Source organism: Streptopelia decaocto (genome assembly GCF_964273445.1).
Source record: "Streptopelia decaocto genome assembly, chromosome: 21".
Lineage (NCBI taxonomy): Eukaryota > Metazoa > Chordata > Aves > Columbiformes > Columbidae > Streptopelia > Streptopelia decaocto.
The window spans coordinates 1,938,455-1,957,222 of record NC_138676.1 but is presented as its reverse complement, the minus strand read 5'-3'; the positions used below and the strand labels follow the sequence as shown (position 1 = coordinate 1,957,222).

The 18,768-nt window shown below is 46.6% G+C and overlaps 2 protein-coding genes across 5 annotated transcripts in view; both read right to left on the bottom strand.

Moving 5' to 3' along the window:
* The window catches only part of SIK2 (salt inducible kinase 2), a 31,283-nt gene extending 28,886 nt beyond the window's left edge, over positions 1-2,397 (bottom strand). For 3 of the 4 annotated variants that reach the window (XM_082070337.1, XM_082070338.1, XM_082070339.1), the window contains exon 1: positions 2,160-2,397. In XM_082070337.1, the coding sequence (XP_081926463.1) occupies positions 2,160-2,309 (150 nt within the window). In that variant the 5' untranslated portion in view covers positions 2,310-2,397. Of the gene's footprint in view, positions 1-669; positions 758-1,388; positions 1,538-2,159 lie in introns of those variants that run through there. The other variant, XM_082070340.1, reaches the window with a different exon arrangement.
* Positions 2,398-4,232: 1,835 nt separating this feature from the next.
* On the bottom strand, positions 4,233-12,726 carry LAYN (layilin). The gene is made up of 7 exons (XM_082070290.1): positions 12,607-12,726; positions 9,784-10,081; positions 8,297-8,454; positions 7,889-7,927; positions 7,448-7,531; positions 6,634-6,736; positions 4,233-6,114 (listed from the first exon to the last, which is right to left on the bottom strand). Exons 1-7 carry the CDS (start codon positions 12,695-12,697, stop codon positions 5,757-5,759), a joined length of 1,131 nt encoding a protein of 376 aa, XP_081926416.1. The 5' UTR covers positions 12,698-12,726; the 3' UTR covers positions 4,233-5,756.
* Between the last annotated feature and the right edge of the window lie 6,042 nt (positions 12,727-18,768).

Sequence of the window (18,768 nt, the reverse complement as noted above, 5' to 3'; positions counted from 1 at the left end):
GCAGCTCAAGAAATTTAAGCAATAATTTAGAACAAGCTTGAAATACGAGCAGCCATCCATCTAGAAACATTAATAAGCAGGACTTCCACTTCACGTGCATTGCGAACCAACACTCCACGAAGTGAGGCGGTTTGAACCTGAGGTGTTTGTTCCAAGTAGTAGTTGGCTAGAATTCATTTCCCCTGACATCACTAGACGTGATCTTAATAGGGTTCCTCTTCCTCAAAGACCACGTGAATACTTCCAGCAACTAACTCTGCAGTTATGTTCCAGATAAACATTCTTGCCTCTCTTACTGCACAAAGTCGATGCAGCTGTACTAAAAAAATGAAAGACCTTGACACAAATCTCTGACACGGGCAAATCTGCTGAAAAATCATGTAGAAGATAAAAAGGCTTCAGACTGGACACAAGGCTCATCAGAAGATGAAAGCCAATTAAAGAAGGTCATTACTGTATCAGAACGCACTGGAACTGAGCAATTTCCTAGGGCACATGGAAAAATCATATCAGAGTTAGGGACCCGTTAAGCTATAAGTTTTCCGTAACCCTTTTTATTTTGAACAATACTAGACAAACATAATTTCTAAAATGATGAAGCTTAAAGTTTTCATCCCCATCATAAAGCCTGCCAAGGAAACGAGAACTAGATAGTAAACAACAACTTACTATCTTCACATGAAGTGTTTAGAAGCTTGGCGTGCGGCATCAGACTTGGGAACGGAACACCAGCATTGCAAGGTTTTTGCTTTGGCACCTCAGTAAGAGCAAGGAAGGATTTAGAAATAATTAACAGTCTATTATGAAACTTGAGAAATAAGACAGTAAGAAATGTAATACTTGGGATGGAAAGATCATCAATCACTGCATGGCCAGAGCAATGTTCGCATTGCAGGTTTGCTTTCCTTAAGTCCAACCTAAAGGCATTTTTCATTACTGTACGGAGTGATTTTGCCACATGAGACCACAGTAAGTGAATAATTGCAGGTCTTCTTACTTTGTACTTCAGAGAATGTTTTATGTACTTTTGTCTGGTACAGAGAGCACACTAAGCTCTTCTTCAGTAAACCAGGAAGGCAACAGAAACTTACAAAAAGCTTACCTCTAGGTGTAGCAACTAAAACTACAGCAGAAGAAAATATAAAGGGAAACTGATCTTTCAAAGCCATTGCTCTCATCAGATCCCTGTTTTTAAAAAAGCAAATTACTACATTTTATGCACAGACTTAAAATAATTTTTGTTTTAAGCAACGCTTAATATTTTAACAATCTACAGGCGAGTAACCACCAGGTAATATACATGGTGGTGGGGTAATTAAACAAAGAGACTACAAATGGTTAGATTTGGTTAACTGCCAGGATGATGTATTGAAGAATAAAGGACTCACACACGTGCGCTCCTTTGCCAAAACAGATCACGGAAACAGGACTGCTCATCTGCCTGTATTGGCCAGGTCAGGAAGCAGTAAAACATCCAGGACATGAAAGCACGCACAATACTAGGTCTGAATCTTCCCTGTGAGCAGAAACTTATCGCTATCTGATGGCTACACTCACCAACTAACCAAGAGCTGCCTGCCCCCTTCCCACCCGAGCAGCCTGTCTGTGACAGCAGCACCGGACTGGGAGACGTTATCACTGCCCTTGCCAGGAAGATGAAGGCAAGAAAACAAACAAGAACGGCCGCCAGGGCTCCTGCTCCAAAGCCTGCCCGCAGCCGAGCACCTCGAGTAAATACAGGCTCCCTCGCCTCCCCTACAGGAGGAGGTTCCAGCGCTAGAAGGGACAAAAGGAGCAAGCAGCCTGCAAGGGCGCTGCTGCACGGCCCCGCCGAGCCACCCAGGCCACCCCCCGGGAAAAGCCCGGCTCCCGAGCACAGCCCCGCAGCCCAGAGCCAGTGCCCGCTCTGCACCCCGAAGGCAAGACCCGGAACCCCCCTCCGAGCGGCGCCCCTCCGGCCAGCTCCCTCCGAGTCCGCAGCAGCGCCCCGCAGCACTCCGGCCGCCGCCCCCCGCCCACCTCCGAACCCCGAGGGCTCCCGAGCGCTGCCGCCCAACGCCCGGCCGAGCGAGGCGCGGCGGCGCGGGAGAGCCCCGGCGGCGCGGCGGGCTGGGCCGGGGCAGGGGAGACGGCGGCCCCGGCGCCGCGTCTCGTCTCACCTCGCTGCGCGTGATGCGGTGCCGCGCCAGCTTGACCACAGCGAAGTTGCCTTTGCCCAGCGTGCCCTCGATGTCGTAGAAGCCGACGCGGACGGGCCCGAGCCCGCGGGGCAGCAGCGGGGGGGGCCGCCGGGGCTCGGCCATTACCATGCTGGGCGCGGGGGGCGGCGGCGGCTCCGCGACGAGCGGCGGCTCGAGTCTGCCTGCGGCGCCCTGGAGCCGCGGGGCCCCGCCTCCTCCGCCCTCCTCCACCAACCGCGCGTCACCGTGCGCGTCAGCGGGGGCGGGCCCTCGCCATGGCAACCGCAGCCACGGCGGCGAGGCGGCTGCCCGGGGTCCCCTCCCCTCCCCTCCCCGGCGGTACCGGGCGCGGACGCTCCCGCCGCGACACGGTGGAGGGTCACAGAACCCCGGAATGTCAGGGGTTGGAAGGGCCCTGGAAAGCTCATCCAGGTCAATCCCCCCATGGAGCAGGAACACCCAGCTGAGGTTACACAGGAAGGTGTCCAGGCGGGTTGGAATGTCTGCAGAGAAGGAGACTCCACAACCCCCCTGGGCAGCCTGGGCCAGGCTCTGCCACCCTCACCGGGAAGAAGTTTCTTCTCACATTTCAGTGGAACCTCCTGTGTTCCAGTTTGCACCCATTGCCCCTTGTCCTATCACTGGTTGTCACCGAAAAGGGCCTGGCTCCATCCTCCTGACACTCCCCCTTCCCATCTTGATCCCCAGGAATGAGTCCCCCCTCAGTGTCCTCTTGTCCAGCTCCAGAGCCCCAGCTCCCTCAGCCTTTCCTCACACGGGAGATGCTCCACTCCCTGCAGCATCTTGGTGGCTGCGCTGGACTCTCTGCAGCAGTTCCCTGTCCTGCTGGAACTGAGGGGCCACAACTGGACACAAGATTCCAGGTGTGGTCTCCCCAGGGCAGAGCAGAGGGGCAGGAGAACCTCTCTGACCTACTGACCACCCCCTTCTAACCCACCCCAGGTCCCATTGGCTTCCTGGCCACAAGGGCCCAGTGCTGGCTCATGGTCACCCTGCTGTCCCCAGGACCCCCAGGTCCCTTTCCCCTACACTGCTCTCTAATAGGTCGTTCCCCAATTTATGCTGGAACCTGGGATATGAAGGCCCTTGAATGTATCCAGAGGAGGGTAACAGAGCTGGTGTCAGGACTGGACCTCATGGTTCTCTACACCTTCCTGAGGAGGGGACATGGAGTAAGATTTGCTGATCTCTTCTCCCTGGATGCAGTGGGAATGGCTAAAAGCTGCATCAGGGAGGTTCAGACTTGACATTAGAAAACACTTCTTGAGTGAAAACATGGTCAAACACTGGAATGGGCTTCCTAGAGGGGTGCTCGATGCCCCACGAGTGTCAGTGTTCAAGAAGCATTTGGACAATGTCCTTAACAACATGCTTTAACTTTTGGTCAGCCAAAAGGCAGTTGAACTAGATGACAGTTGTAGGTCCCTTCCAATGGAACTGTTCTATTAATTTAATTCAGTGGACTCAAACACAGCTCAAAACAGAGCGTGGCCACAAAGAGCAAGCAGAAGAATGCAAGAAACAAACTTCTGTCTCTTGTTTTCCCTTCGTATACAAAACTTACACGTAAGGCTGCCTCATACTTGTGGAAAGTTGGGTAATTTGCTACATGTCACGCAGCAATGACTGTTCTCCAAAGGGAACTGAAGACCTGGGTGGAAAGTTAAAACCCGTCCTTCACCGCACTTGCAGTTCATGAGATTCATCTAAGGAATGACATTTCGAGATGACGCTGCTGCCTTTAGACTGCTGTGGGTAATAACTGTGCTGTTACTGCCGTATTTATCCCCCTAAGAAATTCTGGCAATGACTAACTGATTATTTGACTTAGTCAGACATGCACCCTTCTAAATGATTGATAGGTTCATGAGCAAGATTACCATAATCCTGCTTTAATAGAAAACGGTGTCATCCCGAGCTGCTACTCGTGAAATTTCCATCACCCTATATGATGCTTCATTTCTTCCAGAAATCTGCAACACTGACCAAACAATAACTCTAGCATGATGCAAGCTTGGTATGGTAAAACAAACTTTATTGTGCTGCACGCCACAAAGCCATTTTTGACCTGAAAGTTCAGATTACCAAAAAATTTCTTAATAATGCTGCTAAAAGAGCTGCAAACACAAGAACATTGTTTGTACAGCAGCCTTTAACGGCCATCGATAGCTTTTGCCATGCTCCAAGGAAAGGGATTCAAGCACCACTCACACACGCTGGTACACAGGCGCTGCTCTCCCAGGCTGTTCTCAGCAGCTGGAGGAATGCGTCCAACTGTAGAACACACATACCCTCTTGTGGTCAATGTTCTGGTAGCTAATACCACAGTTGAGATGCTCTACTAAAACAGAGATGTCAGAGATTATAAATCACCTCGCCGTCTAGTAACTTCCAGAGATCCTGAGCATATGGAGCTGACTTTGAGTTCAACAGGCCAGCAGCTCAAAAGACCAGAGCACACACTTAGTAGCCAAAATATGGCTTGACATGCCTACACACCTAAGCTCCAACATCTGGCTTGAGCTTCTTCCTCTCATTTCCTGTTTTTCAATGCCTAGAAGACGCTTAGTGTCTGCCAAAGGAAAAAAAAAACACACACAAAACACCAAAGCTCTGTACAAAAATAAAAAATGCAGAGGCCACACCACTGCTATCAGTATTTAGTGGCCACTGACTTTGCCTTAGAATCTCCCATGTGCTGCAGAACTTGTGCTCCAGACTCTGAACTTCCATTTAGCACCAATGTGTTCAAGTAAGGACAAACATGTTTAAAGAGCAGAAAGTGTGAAACACCGCTGCGTTGTCCATCAACAACCTGAGCTGGGAAGCGCAAGAATGGATTGTCATTATTCATTTCAGTGGGGCGAATCTTGTATTTGTAAATGTATTTTCAGTTTTTCAGATCTCAGTACTAACATCAAACATTTTGCAGAAAGTAGTCCCTTACGCGACCAGATCATGTGCTTATTTGATAAATCCGAATTCCCTCGCTATTCTTTTCTGAAAGCCTGGGCCATTGCAGGTACCTCCAGCATCCTGTAAGCTAATTTTACAATGGAATTCAGCTAAAGCAACACCATATCCAGCAGCACATGGGATTTTGCCCTGAGCATATTCAAGTCAAAGTGAATTTGAGTTTTTAACCAAACTCCTGTTACACTTCGCTGCACTGACAAATGTGACGGAGCAGAGACCTTGCACAGGAATTTGCTCCAAGCTCCCATGAAGGTTGTTGAGTCCTTATAACGGTGAGACAAACACTGATCTGATCACGTCTCATGACCAAATCTTTGGAGTACAAAAAAGAATCAATACTGTTAACAAGCCATTCCTGGGGCAACAAGGGGCTTGACGCAAAGCAAAACATACACATTCTTTGCAGTTTGGATCTTTGAAAACCCACAGTCTTTATAAAAAATGAAGAATATAGGGACAATGCAAAACCGGGATAAACATCACAGGTACTATGATTAAAAGGAGTGCATAGGAAGGGCAGGTTAACTTGCGTTGATGTTCACTTTGTCATCCATATTCCAGGTGTTTTGGTCCATTTCTTTAATATCCATAAATCTCATTCTCCACCCAGGCCGATTCCTTGCTCCTCCCCACATGATCTCCACACAGCTCATAGATATCATTGGTCACAAAGCCACTTTCAGTCTTGGCCAACGTCACAAAGCCATGAGTTGGTGTATTCATTGCTGTGTTATCATAATCCCTGGAGAGGCTGTCAAGCACCTTATCTTCTTGTGTACGGAAGGAAGAGTTCTTAGTGGCAGGCCTGGTTCCAGCCAGATCTGCTTCTGATTGCTTCTTGATTACTTTGTAAATGTCCAAATTTGGGCTGTTCCTCCTGGGGTTAGACAGCCATCCATCTTCTTCCTTTGGGCTCGCGTCTATTTGTTCCTGTCTCCTTAGGGATGGAGGAAAGAGGACAAGTCATAATATGCTTTTTTTTACATACAAAACACCACCACACCTCTCTTACAGTAATTTAATGATGGCCCTTGAGGAAAGCTGACATTCAGAGCCTGAACTCAGCATGACATTTGCAGGGAGAGGGAATTGGTAAATGTTATTTGCTCCAAGCTTACATCCTTTTATTTCTATTACTGCATTCTTCGCTTTTGAAGGGCATCTTCTGATAATTCAGTATTTTTTTAATAAGACAACTTAAATGCTAGCACTTCAAAATCATCACCTTGTTTTGCACTATTCTCTAACTACTGTATGTCTATGAACACAATAAAATGACATAATACGATTTACTTAAAATTTTACTCAGCCTGGAGTATCCATGGCACTTTTTAAACATGAATTTGGCTGAAAGCAGTCGTCTCCAGAGCATCCTAAAGGATCCTGAAGATAGCTGTGAAATGATTGCCAGGACAAGATATCACGGGTTCACCTGTTATAACAAAATGTCACTTACCTCTTCACAAAAAGCCAAAACCAGAAGACGACTGTAATGACTGTCAGGAGAAGCAGCACAGGAATGCTGGGAAGAAGGATGTAGCCAAGGCTTTGAACAGGTTCTAGGGACAAAAATTAGATCCCAGCTTTTATTCACTTCCAGTTGCATTTGCCATGCACAGAACTTCATGGAACAGCTAACAGCTGCAAAAGGCATCATCGTCACACCCCAACGGGCTTCTAGTCTTGTTCATAATCTAGCAGTAGATCCGTCTTCTTGAAGGCAGCAAGTCTAACAGAGACTGATCATCTAGTTAAGCAAGCTAAAGTAAAAGGAGCTCAAACCTTCAAGATGAGAAGGCAACGAGCCTCACTGCCTCACTGTAAGACGGCAATGGTAGGGCAGGTTAACGAGACATGCTGTCTTATGAAAGCTTAGGAACCCCCAGCCAGAAGATTTCAGAGAGCAAAATGTCTTTTACGACACGTGAATTTTTAGAAGGGAAAGCTGGTGCGGTAAGAAGAAACGCAAAGTTTTTCATAGTTAATAATAGACTTACTAACAAAACATTAACAATTTAGACACTCAAAAGTGATTCAATAAATTAAAAGAGCCTTTTTCAGACTCAAGATACTTTGCACAGCTTTAGATTTAGATGCAATTACTCTAGGTTTGTACTGGAAAAGATGAAGGAGCAGACACAGGTGCCTAACTGCAGTCTCCTACATTAGAGTCAAACAATTCAGTCTGAAGTGTTGGCTGTTTGCAGCCCCATGGGAGAAATGTGTGCCCGCATCGATAGAGCAGGCCAGGTGTTGAACGCACAACGTACCTTTGGCCTCCACAACTGTTACATTAGCATCTTTCTTACGGCGTTCTTCTGGGAACACTGGATTCAAGGGCTCTGTTGCATCATCTGGAAAGAAGCAGCTTAATGAATATTAAAGACATTATTTGAAAGCGCTAAGAATGATAAAAGTGAGGTGAGAGGAGATTGAAGAGTCTGCCAGCCGCAAAGGTATGGAAGGCGGACTGGTACCCCTTGGCTTAGATTTCTGCAGCGTGACCAGTGACCCCAGATGCTGCCCCACCACCAGCAGCACTGTGGTCCTGCAGCCTGGATTGCAGAGCAGCTCGAGAAGGTGCAGACTGCAGGGAAGCGTCTTGCTCAGTAAGTTTTCAGTCTGGAAGCATCCTTGACAATGAATGCAACAGAGCGTGTTTCTGCTACAAGTTCAAATATAATTTATAAAAACAATGAAGTGTAGCTCACCTCTTTGAGAATTCTCCACGGGAGCATTCGTTGGCTTCTCTAAAAAAAGAAAGAAAGATATGCACAATTTGCTCATAAGCTTGAGTAGGGTGCCCAAGCATACTGAATACAGCCTAATAAAATGAGCACCCCTCTTTAGTGTTCTCTCTCCCTCAGGCCCCATTGAAGATCTCACATGCTTTATCAAAATCCTCTGAGCATCTATAGAAGTCACAAGGCAAGTAGCTACATATGTTAGATATTGAGATCGTTTTCCCCAGGACTTGCATATATTTAAAGATATCTGCGTCCCAACAGATCTTTCCAGTGAAGCTAAGAAAGGGTTTCCCTATCTGTTACTGCCATCTCATACATCTTCTTGGGGACTGGGAGCAGGTTGGTTTTTAAAGCTGCAGAATGACTCATTACCGAGGGCATATTTGCAAATGAAGTTATTTTTCATGTTGCATCTGTCATCATTCCATTGAAACATGTAGGGACCTCCGACACCTGGTGGGGCAGATGGCTGGTGGTACATCACAACGCAGATTTCACTCCCACAGGATGGCTCATCTACATACCAGTTCCTAAGAAAACACAACAAACATGCCATGTGGGGCTTGATGTCACTTTTTACTGCAGAAGCACAAATGGGAACACAGCACACGGGGCACCACGGAGGGCAGGATCCAAAAGGATTTCACCTCACCCGCCGCTTCCCCTGGGGAACAGTGGGAACAACAACTATACAAGTATTGGCAGCGCAAGGTGTTCAACAAGGGCTGAGTACCTGACTGCACGAAACTCCTCTGCAAGGCTGAGTAAAGGCTGAGAACTTCAGCTTTCTCTCAACAAAATCATCTAGCAAAGTCATTTTTGCTCTCTGGCCTCAGTGCCCAATGCCTCCAATATTTTGACACCTATTTAGTAAGAAATAGTCTAGAAAAACACTAACATGAAGAAACCCCGTCTTGCGGATAAGCCTTTTTTTGTACAAATAACCTTCCCCACTGGAAAGCTGTGTAGGCCTTTCCAAGTGGCACAGAGGAAGCAGGCTTCATTATTGAACACTATAATACAATCATTACTGAAGAGGCATTTTATGCATCTTAGAGAAACACTTCCAAGACTGTGTTCCTGATTTTGAAACATTTTCAATACCTACTAATTTTGGAACAAGCAATGCTTAGCGCTTTCTGAAAGCTGATCCATACAGTATAAGTAATTCCAGATATACCAAGGTACTCAACATGGGAAAAACACCACACGTTATAGTAGTATGTTTTTCAATCATTACAATGCCGTGTTCCTTCCTCTCCTAGTGCTGCCTCCACATACCGATCTTTTCTTTTGCTTTATCATTTAGCATTAATAAGCTGTGGCTCACCAATGAAGGGCAATAAAGCCATGTCTGTTTCTTAGTAGCTTCCTACTATATAACTCCAATATCTCAACCATGGGAGAAACTTTAAGCTGTTGAATGGTACTGAAAGCATTTGTTGCCGCACAGAGCAACTACAAGTTCTTAGAGGTTCCCAAAGCGTAAAGTTCATGATGACAAGATATTCTTACACATGTCCAGAAAAGAGGAATGAAAAGGCAGACTTGTCACATATATGACACATTGCTACAAAATATAGAACATTTGGGTTATATATATATATATATATATATATATTTTATAGTGCAACAGAGAGAGAGCAGAGCCTCTGGAAGGTAATTTGTCTACCCCTTTTCATCTGGATGGGATTAATTGTTCTCTGGAGCTACTCCAACTCTCCAGTGTCTGCAGAAGGGACCCGGATGACAGCTGGGACAACACTGCCCGATTCTTCTGAAAGAATCCTCTCTGATTGCTAAAGGCAGGTGCCAGTCCCCCACCAGCCTGCTTCCCATCCTCATTCACCGGTACGTACCGGAACTTGGATGAGCTGCCGTCTGACCAGGAGTAGAGGTTCTGACACTCTGTACCATTGTCCACCTCCTCCTTTTTCCTCCTAAGCCCTATCCAAAAATCTCCATCAGAAGCCAAGAGACTCTCAATCAGTTTTTCGATCAGTCTTTGCTCTGCTTCTGTCTCAATGCTGACGAGGTGGCCGCCGTCGGCTCTGCAGGCGAGATGCGCTTCTTCATAGCTGGTCCTGCGCGAAGCGTCATGGAAATAGACTATTTTGTAGCACGGCCGCTGTGTTCCGCCCCGGCAAACCGTCTGTCCTGCGGAAATGGAAAGAAACCTTTGACACAAACTAGTCCTGTTAGTACCAAAAGTGAATGCTAATAGCTTCATTTGGTTGAGTCTCGCACTGTATGGTAGTTCATCTAGAAAATACAACACAGATAAAAAGCCTCTTGTGTTACTGGAATGGCAAATGGCATCTCCAAACTTTTCTTACTGCTCACAACAGTTGAGGTTGATCTGCACAGGGCTGTTCTTTCATGTCCCGCACTTCTCATCTCCCCATTAATTCTCTGAGATTGGAAGAGCTCCTTACAAAGCAGCAATGCTGTGCCAGAGGGCAAGAGGATATGTGCAACCTTTTCATAGGGTAGTTCCTTTACAAGGATTCAAGGAGGCCTTTTTAAGGGATTTAAATGGCTAAAATCAGAGATCCTGTTGCACGAGCAGAGATAACAATAATTTATCTTCTGGGATGTATGCAACAGTTTCATGGAGTATATAGCGCCGCAGATCAAGATGCGTTCACACAGTCCCATTGTAAGCATTGCTTTGCGCTGTAATATTCTGTCTGCCCAGGAAGTAAACAATGTCTATTCTCAGACTATTATAACCCAAGGACTTTCTCATGCATGAAGCAGCACGGCTTATTTTGACTACAAGGAAAGCAAAGATCAAAGTGGAAAGATACATAATCCAAAATGATGCACTCATGTGTTTCTCAGCACAAGAGTCCCAATATTTAGACTGTGGAAACAAACAGTTTTGTTTTACTGGGTAAATGTTTCTGTCCAAACACACAGCAGACACAATCTGCTAACCTACATGTTTCTAAAGAAGAAAAACATTTAGTGACATTTGGGAGGTACTCGGAACAAATGGGATGTGATGACGGGTCATTATGAACCACTCCATGGGGTATACGCTGGCGTTTCTTGATTCTTGTGTGTTCCTGCTGGCTGCTCTAAGAGTGGGGATTTAAACACCTTTTGTACTGGAAGTTTTGAACACAGAGTCTGCTGATATTTTACACAGAAATTCAAAGTGGCCGCACTGCAAAAGCAGTATTGAAAAATACATCTCTAGGCACAATATGGGTTTCTCTTGGTAATTGAACCCTCATGCAGGCCTTGTGAAAAGGTCAAGAAGCCTTACCTCTTCTGAGGGACACGTCCACGGCTGTCGTGAAAGACAGAAGAGAAATGGCACATTGTTATTAAAAAAACGCAGCAGCTTTCTAGAAATAGTGTCACAAACTGCACTCAGGCTCTTTTCTGATATGCAGACGTTTGGTTCCCATTACCTGGCGGAAAATCTGTCTTATCAACCAAACTTGCCATTCCTTTCAGGTAAGGAAATATGTATTGTATTTATTACTGTCTAGACTTCACTGCTAGTTAGGTTCCCAATTATAATTATAACAGAGGACAATTGGATATGTCGCTCTAATCTATGTTGAAAGGGTTGCTCATATTTCGCCTTAATCTCCTCATTGCCTACATGGGATTTGCTTCCAGGCCAGCTGAATGCAGTGAGTCTTGCTAGTGCAAGACCACAGGTGAGCCAAGTACACTGAGAAGTAAAACAAATCATGGGAAGGAGCACATCCCCACGCTCACAGCTGAGCCCTCCCACTCACTCCCACAAAAGTCCCACAGCAGATGAAAACATGGCAAAATTAAAAATGTACTTATAGGCATAACACAACTATTTGCCTTATGTTGGAATAACATGAATATTTCACAGATCAGAGTGTTCAGGCTTTCTGCTGAATGTACCAACATAACAAGTCAGGCAGAAACTTCCCCTAGGCTGGCTATTCTGTGCCCTAAAACCAGGCTAGGCTACCTAGCTTGGGTACTACTACATCCAAAAATACTGCTGGTCCAACCTTGAGCTGTCATATATCTGTTCCTATGAAAGGCAGCTAAATAGGCAACATTGCTTTGCACAAAATCAGGAGGCAGACTGATAACCAAAAGAGACTTTGCAGAGGAAGAGTGAGACAACCTATTGTTGTCTGGAAATTCAGCCAGCCTGGGAATTATCACTGAGAGTTGGCTGACAAGAATAGCTCTGTTAGCCAGGACAGCACTTAAAATTTCCAGAACCAAGGCAGAACTGCAGCAGAGAGAGCAGAAGGGCTTCTCTGCAGACATTCAAACCCGCCTGGACACCTTCCTGTGTAGTCTCATCTAAGTGTTCCTGCTCCGGCAGGGGGATTGGACTGGATGATCTCTTGAGATCCCTTCTGATCCCTCACATTCTGTGATTCTGTGATTCTCATGAGAAGAGGAAAGTGAAAACGGCTTATCAGTGTGCCCCTTCAGGACTCGGAAGGCAGGGGTGCTCCCACCCAGCGCGGAGGATGCGGAGGTCTCCCCAGGGCAGGGCTAGGAGAAGGGATAAATCACTGCACAAGGCAGCGCGCACACATCTTTGCCTACATCGCCATGACTTCCCCAGGCAGCCAAACCCCCCCAGCGCAAGAGCGGATGGGCCGCTGGAGCGGGCGGGACACGGGCCGAGCCTCGACCGGCAGGGACCCCGCGCCCCCCGGCACCCTCAGCACCGCGTCCCTTCTTACCGCTCAGCAGCCGTGTCCCCGCAGCGCAGCCCAGCGCGGCGGCGCACAGAGCCACGGCCGCCAGCATCGTCCGCGCCTCCCTGGATGTGCACTGGGCTCCCGCCTCGCTGCACTCGCCTCCTGCGAGTGGCCCGCGGCCCGCCCGCCGGGAAGGAGGAGATGGAGCGGGGAGGAGCCGTCGCCCCGTCCCGCCCCGGGCTCCGGGCCAGTGGGCCGGGCGCGGCTCATCCCCCACGCAGCAAAGACCGGCAGCCAAATCCTGGGGACGGGACCCGCCTCCCTCATTGCGCATCTCTCCTCCGGAGGCATCTGCCTCTGCTGCTCTGGGGCACACGCTGAGCCCGCACATCTTCCCGCTGCCCCGGTGCTCAAATATCGCCCGTGTCGCGCTCCGGACACCTCATCACTTCTGCTTGTTTCCCCCCACTGCAGCTTTAGAACAGAATCACAGAATCCCAGAATGTCAGGGGTTGGAAGGCACCTGGAAAGCTCATCCAGTGCAATCCCCCATGGAGCAGGAACACCCAGCTGAGGTTACACAGGAAGGTGTCCAGGCGGGTTGGAATGTCTGCACAGAAGGAGACTCCACAACCCCCCTGGGCAGCCTGGGCCAGGCTCTGCCACCCTCACTGAGAACAAGTTTCTTCTCAAATTTCAGTGGAACCTCTTGTGTTCCAGTTTGAACCCATTACCCCTTGTCCTGTCACTGGTTGTCACCAGAAGAGCCTGGCTCCATCCTCCTGACACTCCCCCTTTCCATATTGATCCCCAGGAATGAGTCCCCCCTCAGTGTCCTCTTGTCCAGCTCCAGAGCCCCAGCTCCCTCAGCCTTTCCTCCCACGGGAGATGCTCCACTCCCTCCAGCATCTTGGTGGCTGCGCTGGACTCTCTCCAGCAGTTCCCTGTCCTGCTGGAGCTGAGGGGCCACAACTGGACACAAGATTCCAGGTGTGGTCTCCCCAGGGCAGAGCAGAGGGGCAGGAGAACCTCTCTGACCTACTGACCACCCCCTTCTTATCCCCCCCCGGCTCCCACTGCATCTATATTTCAGCCAGCTCGTACAAGACTCTGGATTCCATTCAAAGTCTAGAAGTTCTGGTGCTGGAATTTATTTATTGATTTTCTTTTCTTCAGGGAAGATGAGGTTGAGCAGACCTCCCAGCATCACGTTTGTGCCATGTCTTAGTAGAAGCAACTAGAGATGTAGTCTAATGGGGAATGCACATGTCTTTAAGTCCAAGCAGAGTGGTTCTGATAGCAGGATATTTTTTCTAGAGCAAATAAATACTTCATTGTCTCCATCAGACAATTTAGCTGAACTATTTAAGGGCCTTTACTGCTTCTTGATCCATAAGGTCGGCTTCAGACACCTTCTGCCTGCTGGAAATAACAGAACTGTATCAAATAAAGCAAACTGTGGATGGAGCAGCTGCAGCTGCATGAAATACCAGTTGGTTACAAGCACACTAATGTTCTGAAAATGGTGTGGGGTTTGACTTTGTGGCCGGTTCTACAGAGAAGAGTCAGTGTGAAATAGCTGTCAGGGTACAGAGTTCTTTAGCCCAGTTTGTGTTGTCGTGTCAGGTACTTATATGCATAGGTAAGCACAGAGATGCCTTGTCAATGCCTAGTTATTTGTAGAAAGCAAAAATCACACAACACTGGTTCAGAGAATCCACCCAATAGAACGTCCATACAACTATCATAACTTATAGAAAAGTACACTGAGGAAAACTTCAAAGGCAATGTGCAAGCTAACAGAAAAATCACATTTAATCAAGTGAAGTACTGCACGGGATTCTTTAGTCCAAATTCCCCAGTAAGTTCTACACTCAGGCACTTCACAGACCTTGATTCAGCATTTTCTTCCTTTTAATGAATGCCATTTAAGTTAAGTAGGGCCATTTTTCTTACACTGGCACCAGTTTGAGCAAAGTGGTATCATTGGATATCACAACTTGAAGACTAAGCAATGAATCTCCAGCTACAGTTGCTGTTGTGCAGTTTTTCCCCACCTTCTTAACCAAGTCATCACAGTGAGCACCAGCGCCACTGCTGATGGGCTCAGCCCCAGCCAGCGGCGGGTCCATCCTGGACCTGGCTGCATTGCCTCTGCTGGTCACGTAAACCCAATACACTCCAAGAATTGAAATAGCATTCATTAAACGGAAGAAATTGCTGAATCAAGGGCTGTGAGGTACCTCCTCAGCATTTTCAAGGATGGAGTGGCTTTTGGAACAGCTTCATAATAAGTAGAGCTGTTCTTTTTAACTCTTCAGGCTGTAGCTTAGCCCATAGCCCAAACACACCTTTAAGACGGCTCTCATAGCTCCCATCTGGCTGACACAACTATATTTGGGGAAGGCGATTAAGAGTTTGTGATAGACAGGGCAGTGCTGGTATAGTCCTTGTTATAAATTAAGGAATCCTTCACTGCCTGGTTTAGCAATAGTTGTACCTGTGTTACTGCCCTAACCCTAAGGGAAGTCTGCTTCGGGTATCATCTATTTAGACCATTTAGATAGAGGAAAAAACAAACTAACAAAAAACCAAAACCAAAAAACCAAACTTAAGTATTATCTTTACCTCACTTGATCAGTTTTGATCTTTGGTTTATGTGGATAAGAAATCAGCTCTTTCTAAAAAGAGAAAAAAAGACTTATTAAGTATCACTAGTTCTTTCTAAATGTGCTGTTTATCCCAGAAGAGAGCTCTGTACAAACACTGAAACAAAGGACCACGCTAGCAATACTGATGAGGTATAAAACTCATAGGGGTTATTGTGGCAGAAGGTAGGACACTTATGTTTTGTTTCAGGCCTAGATTAAACGCATAGAATTTGGACAAAGCATATATACTTAGTTCAGCATTTTAATGAACTTTGAGAAGACAAAGTACTTCATATGAACCAAGGTGAAAACTTAAATAAGGGGGAAGAGAAAGGAGGTTTTATGTCTAAAATGAATGTGCCATTTCTGAAAGTATCTTTTGAAATCTTATTTTCCAAGTTGCTTCTGAAATCACTACACTTATCAGCTTTAACATTTCAGTTCTCCTCTCTACTATGGAGTAATGAAATTGTATTAGTTAGGATATGTAGTTCTTCAGAAGCACAGATGTTTAACATTATATGGGTTAAAAACTCATCCATCTCTGCTTTGTATCTTGTGAATTGCAACTGAAGGAAAGCAGTGCCTTAATATAATAAAGACCTCTTATTCTTGAATTTTCTTCTCCTGATAAACGTCCGGCCAGGCCAAGCAAAACCACCATAAATCATTCAATCTAAAGTTCACTACTGATAATAACAAAAATCCCTAAATGGAGTTCTTCCTTTTATTGCTCAAATTTAGTTTGTGAGAGCTTTTTAGGGAGCAGAGCATGAGAAACCTGCAGCCAGGTTAATAACTTTGTTATGAACTGAGTTTCAGCCTTTCAGCGGAAGAGGTTCTCCTGCCCCTCTGCTCTGCCCTGGAATCTTGTGTCCAGCTGTGGCCCCTCAGTTCCAGCAGGACAGGGAACTGCTGCAGAGAGTCCAGCGCAGCCACCAAGATGCTGCAGGGAGTGGAGCATCTCCCGTGTGAGGAAAGGCTGAGGGAGCTGGGGCTCTGGAGCTGGACAAGAGGACACTGAGGGGGGACTCATTCCTGGGGATCAATATGGAAAGGGGGAGTGTCAGGAGGATGGAGCCAGGCTCTTCTGGTGACAACCAGGGACAGGACAAGGGGCAATGGGTGCAAACTGGAACACAGGAAGTTCCACTGAAAGAGGAGAAGAAACTTGTTCTCAGTGAGGGTGGCAGAGCCTGGCCCAGGCTGCCCAGGGGGTTGTGGAGTCTCCTTCTGTGCAGACATTCCAACCCGCCTGGACACCTTCCTGTGTAACCTCAGCTGGGTGTTCCTGCTCCATGGGGGACTGGACTTTCAGAATCACACAGCCACAGGATCCTCTTTGCTTAGGGAATTTGTTGAATAAAGTCAACTTTTCTGCATGTTTAGTCAGTTCAAACTGAGGTGCTTTTGCTATGCAAGACTGGTACCATGGTATAGTTTGCAACACCCCATGAATCCTCATCCACTGGACTATGGTCCTTTGGATGCTGCTCATATTCTAAGGATGCACAAACCTTGAGATGCATCCATAATAAAAAGGAATCATACTCACTGCAATCCGTTTTTCTCTCTGTTTCCTCAGGAGAGCTAGTATTTCTTCTCTTCTCCCGGCCTGAAAAGAAATATATTTACCACAATTAACTCAGAAAATTGAATTAAAAACAAGTAATACTTAACTTGATTGTAAACTTTAAATCCCTCGTTGAAGCTGAGGACTAGAGTGAACAGCAGAGGCAGTTCCCAGGTCAGGCTCAGGTGGTGGCACCTTAGAACTGCCCAACTAAAGACAGACAAATGAGAACAAGACCAAAAGTAATTTACTCATTGAAATTAATCAGTCATCTTTATGGCTGCCAGATGCCCAAAGCTGCAAAACCTTGCTATCATCTATTGTTACCGAATGTTTTAAAAATGAGCAGAAGATTCAGGGAACTGTTGCTAGCTTCAGCCAGCATTCAGAAAGAAGGCTAATTGATGGTAATGGATGAGATGCATTTTGGAATTGTTCATTGGACAAGGAGGATTGCTGACTTGTAGGAAAGACTTGCAGAGCTCAGCACCTTTCTGCACCCCTTGCAGATTGTTCTCATCTGGCTCTATATGTATGGTCCAGTCCCAGTGTTTTGCAGGAGATGAACCGCAGTGATATAGATAACGTGTCACTTATTTTGCTTCTTTTCATGGCCAACTTAATGCTTGAGTCAGGGCATAAACATAAGTATATATACATCGCATAGCATGCTAAATTTTATTGATCCTATACACCACTTCCAGACTACAGAAACCTTTAGCTAAAGTGCTGAGTGGGCAGCTGTGTGCCAGGTTTGTGCTGGCTTTTGTAAAACTCCACTAAGTCTGTGCAGTCCAGAAGGATCCAGCCTGAAAGGCCCTGCAGTGTCCCAGTTACGCCTTCCTTTGGAAAGACAGCATCAGCTATAAACTCGGCTTTGATGTTGTCTGCTAAAATCTACAGTTTGTGCTGCAGCCAAGTAGTTTCCACAAAATTTGAAATGGCTCGGTCTGGCAGTTATTGAATTATACCACTCTAAGAATATAATCTAAACCTGTCCCTAAGACACAGGCCAAGGTAGAAGCATTTCTGTTGAAGCTGATTTAATAACCGCCCACCACCGAGTTTCCCGGATCTCTCACTCGATGAACCCTTGGCACCAGCTGCTGCTGGGCGCAGGAGAAGATCTATTAATAACTAAGACAACTTAGAAACTGATCCTTTGAGCTGTGCTTTAATGTCTCTATGCCAGGATTTGGTGTGTGAAAATGCATGCAGCACTCAAATTCCACCCCAATTCTCCACTTTTGGATCTGGGCACTCCCAGCTGGCTGCTTTTAGATACTAAATCAGAACAGACATGATGTGCTTACTGCGAAAAAATGAAGTACACAGCCCTGGCCCAAGCCAGCATGGCCCAACTGGGAGTTAAGTTTAAGCTATCCATCAAAAATGGGCTGCATCACCAACCACACAGCGAGCCCGGTCCAGGTGATTCGCATTATTGTCCATCAGGTCATTTCCGAAGTTGCAGTATTCCACCAAATGACACATGGTGAATGGAAATATTTACAAAAAAAGGGTTGGGTTCGGTGGTTCTTACCTGCTGAAGACATTTTTCTTTTACTTTACGTTTCTCCATGCTTTGGGCTTCCGAGATTCTCTCTTTCTCACTCTTTTTCTCACTTTCTAAATCAGACAAATGAGAGGCAAGTAACCAAGTGCTCCTGTTGCCACTGTCCTACAGAGGGCAACTGAACCATCCTTTGGGGCTGTTCAGAAGGTCAGTTTTCCCAGTGTCTGGATCTCAAGACGTCAGGTATCAGCTGAAATCTCTGTTGTGCACAGTAGGGGCTGTGGCTCTTCTGTCATTCAGAGCTCACTGGAATGAGTCATTATTCATTCCTGAGACTTAATTCCTCTCCAAAACCTAGGCAACAAGGGTTTAGCAAGCTGGGGGCACACTGTACTTCGTACTTACTTCTAGGAAGTTGTGAGGCCTGGGGAGCAGTGTTG

Bases quoted from the DNA above. Each gene is read 5' to 3' on its own strand.
- LAYN (XM_082070290.1), bottom strand. From the start codon at position 12,697: ATGCTGGCGGCCGTGGCTCTGTGCGCCGCCGCGCTGGGCTGCGCTGCG. The intron at 10,082-12,606 runs GTGCCGGGGGGC...CCATTTCCGCAG, and splicing joins GAAGGGACGCGGTGCTGAGG to GACAGACGGTTTGCCGGGGC. The intron at 7,928-8,296 runs GTAATGAGTCAT...TTCTTTTTTTAG, and splicing joins CATTTGCAAATATGCCCTCG to AGAAGCCAACGAATGCTCCC.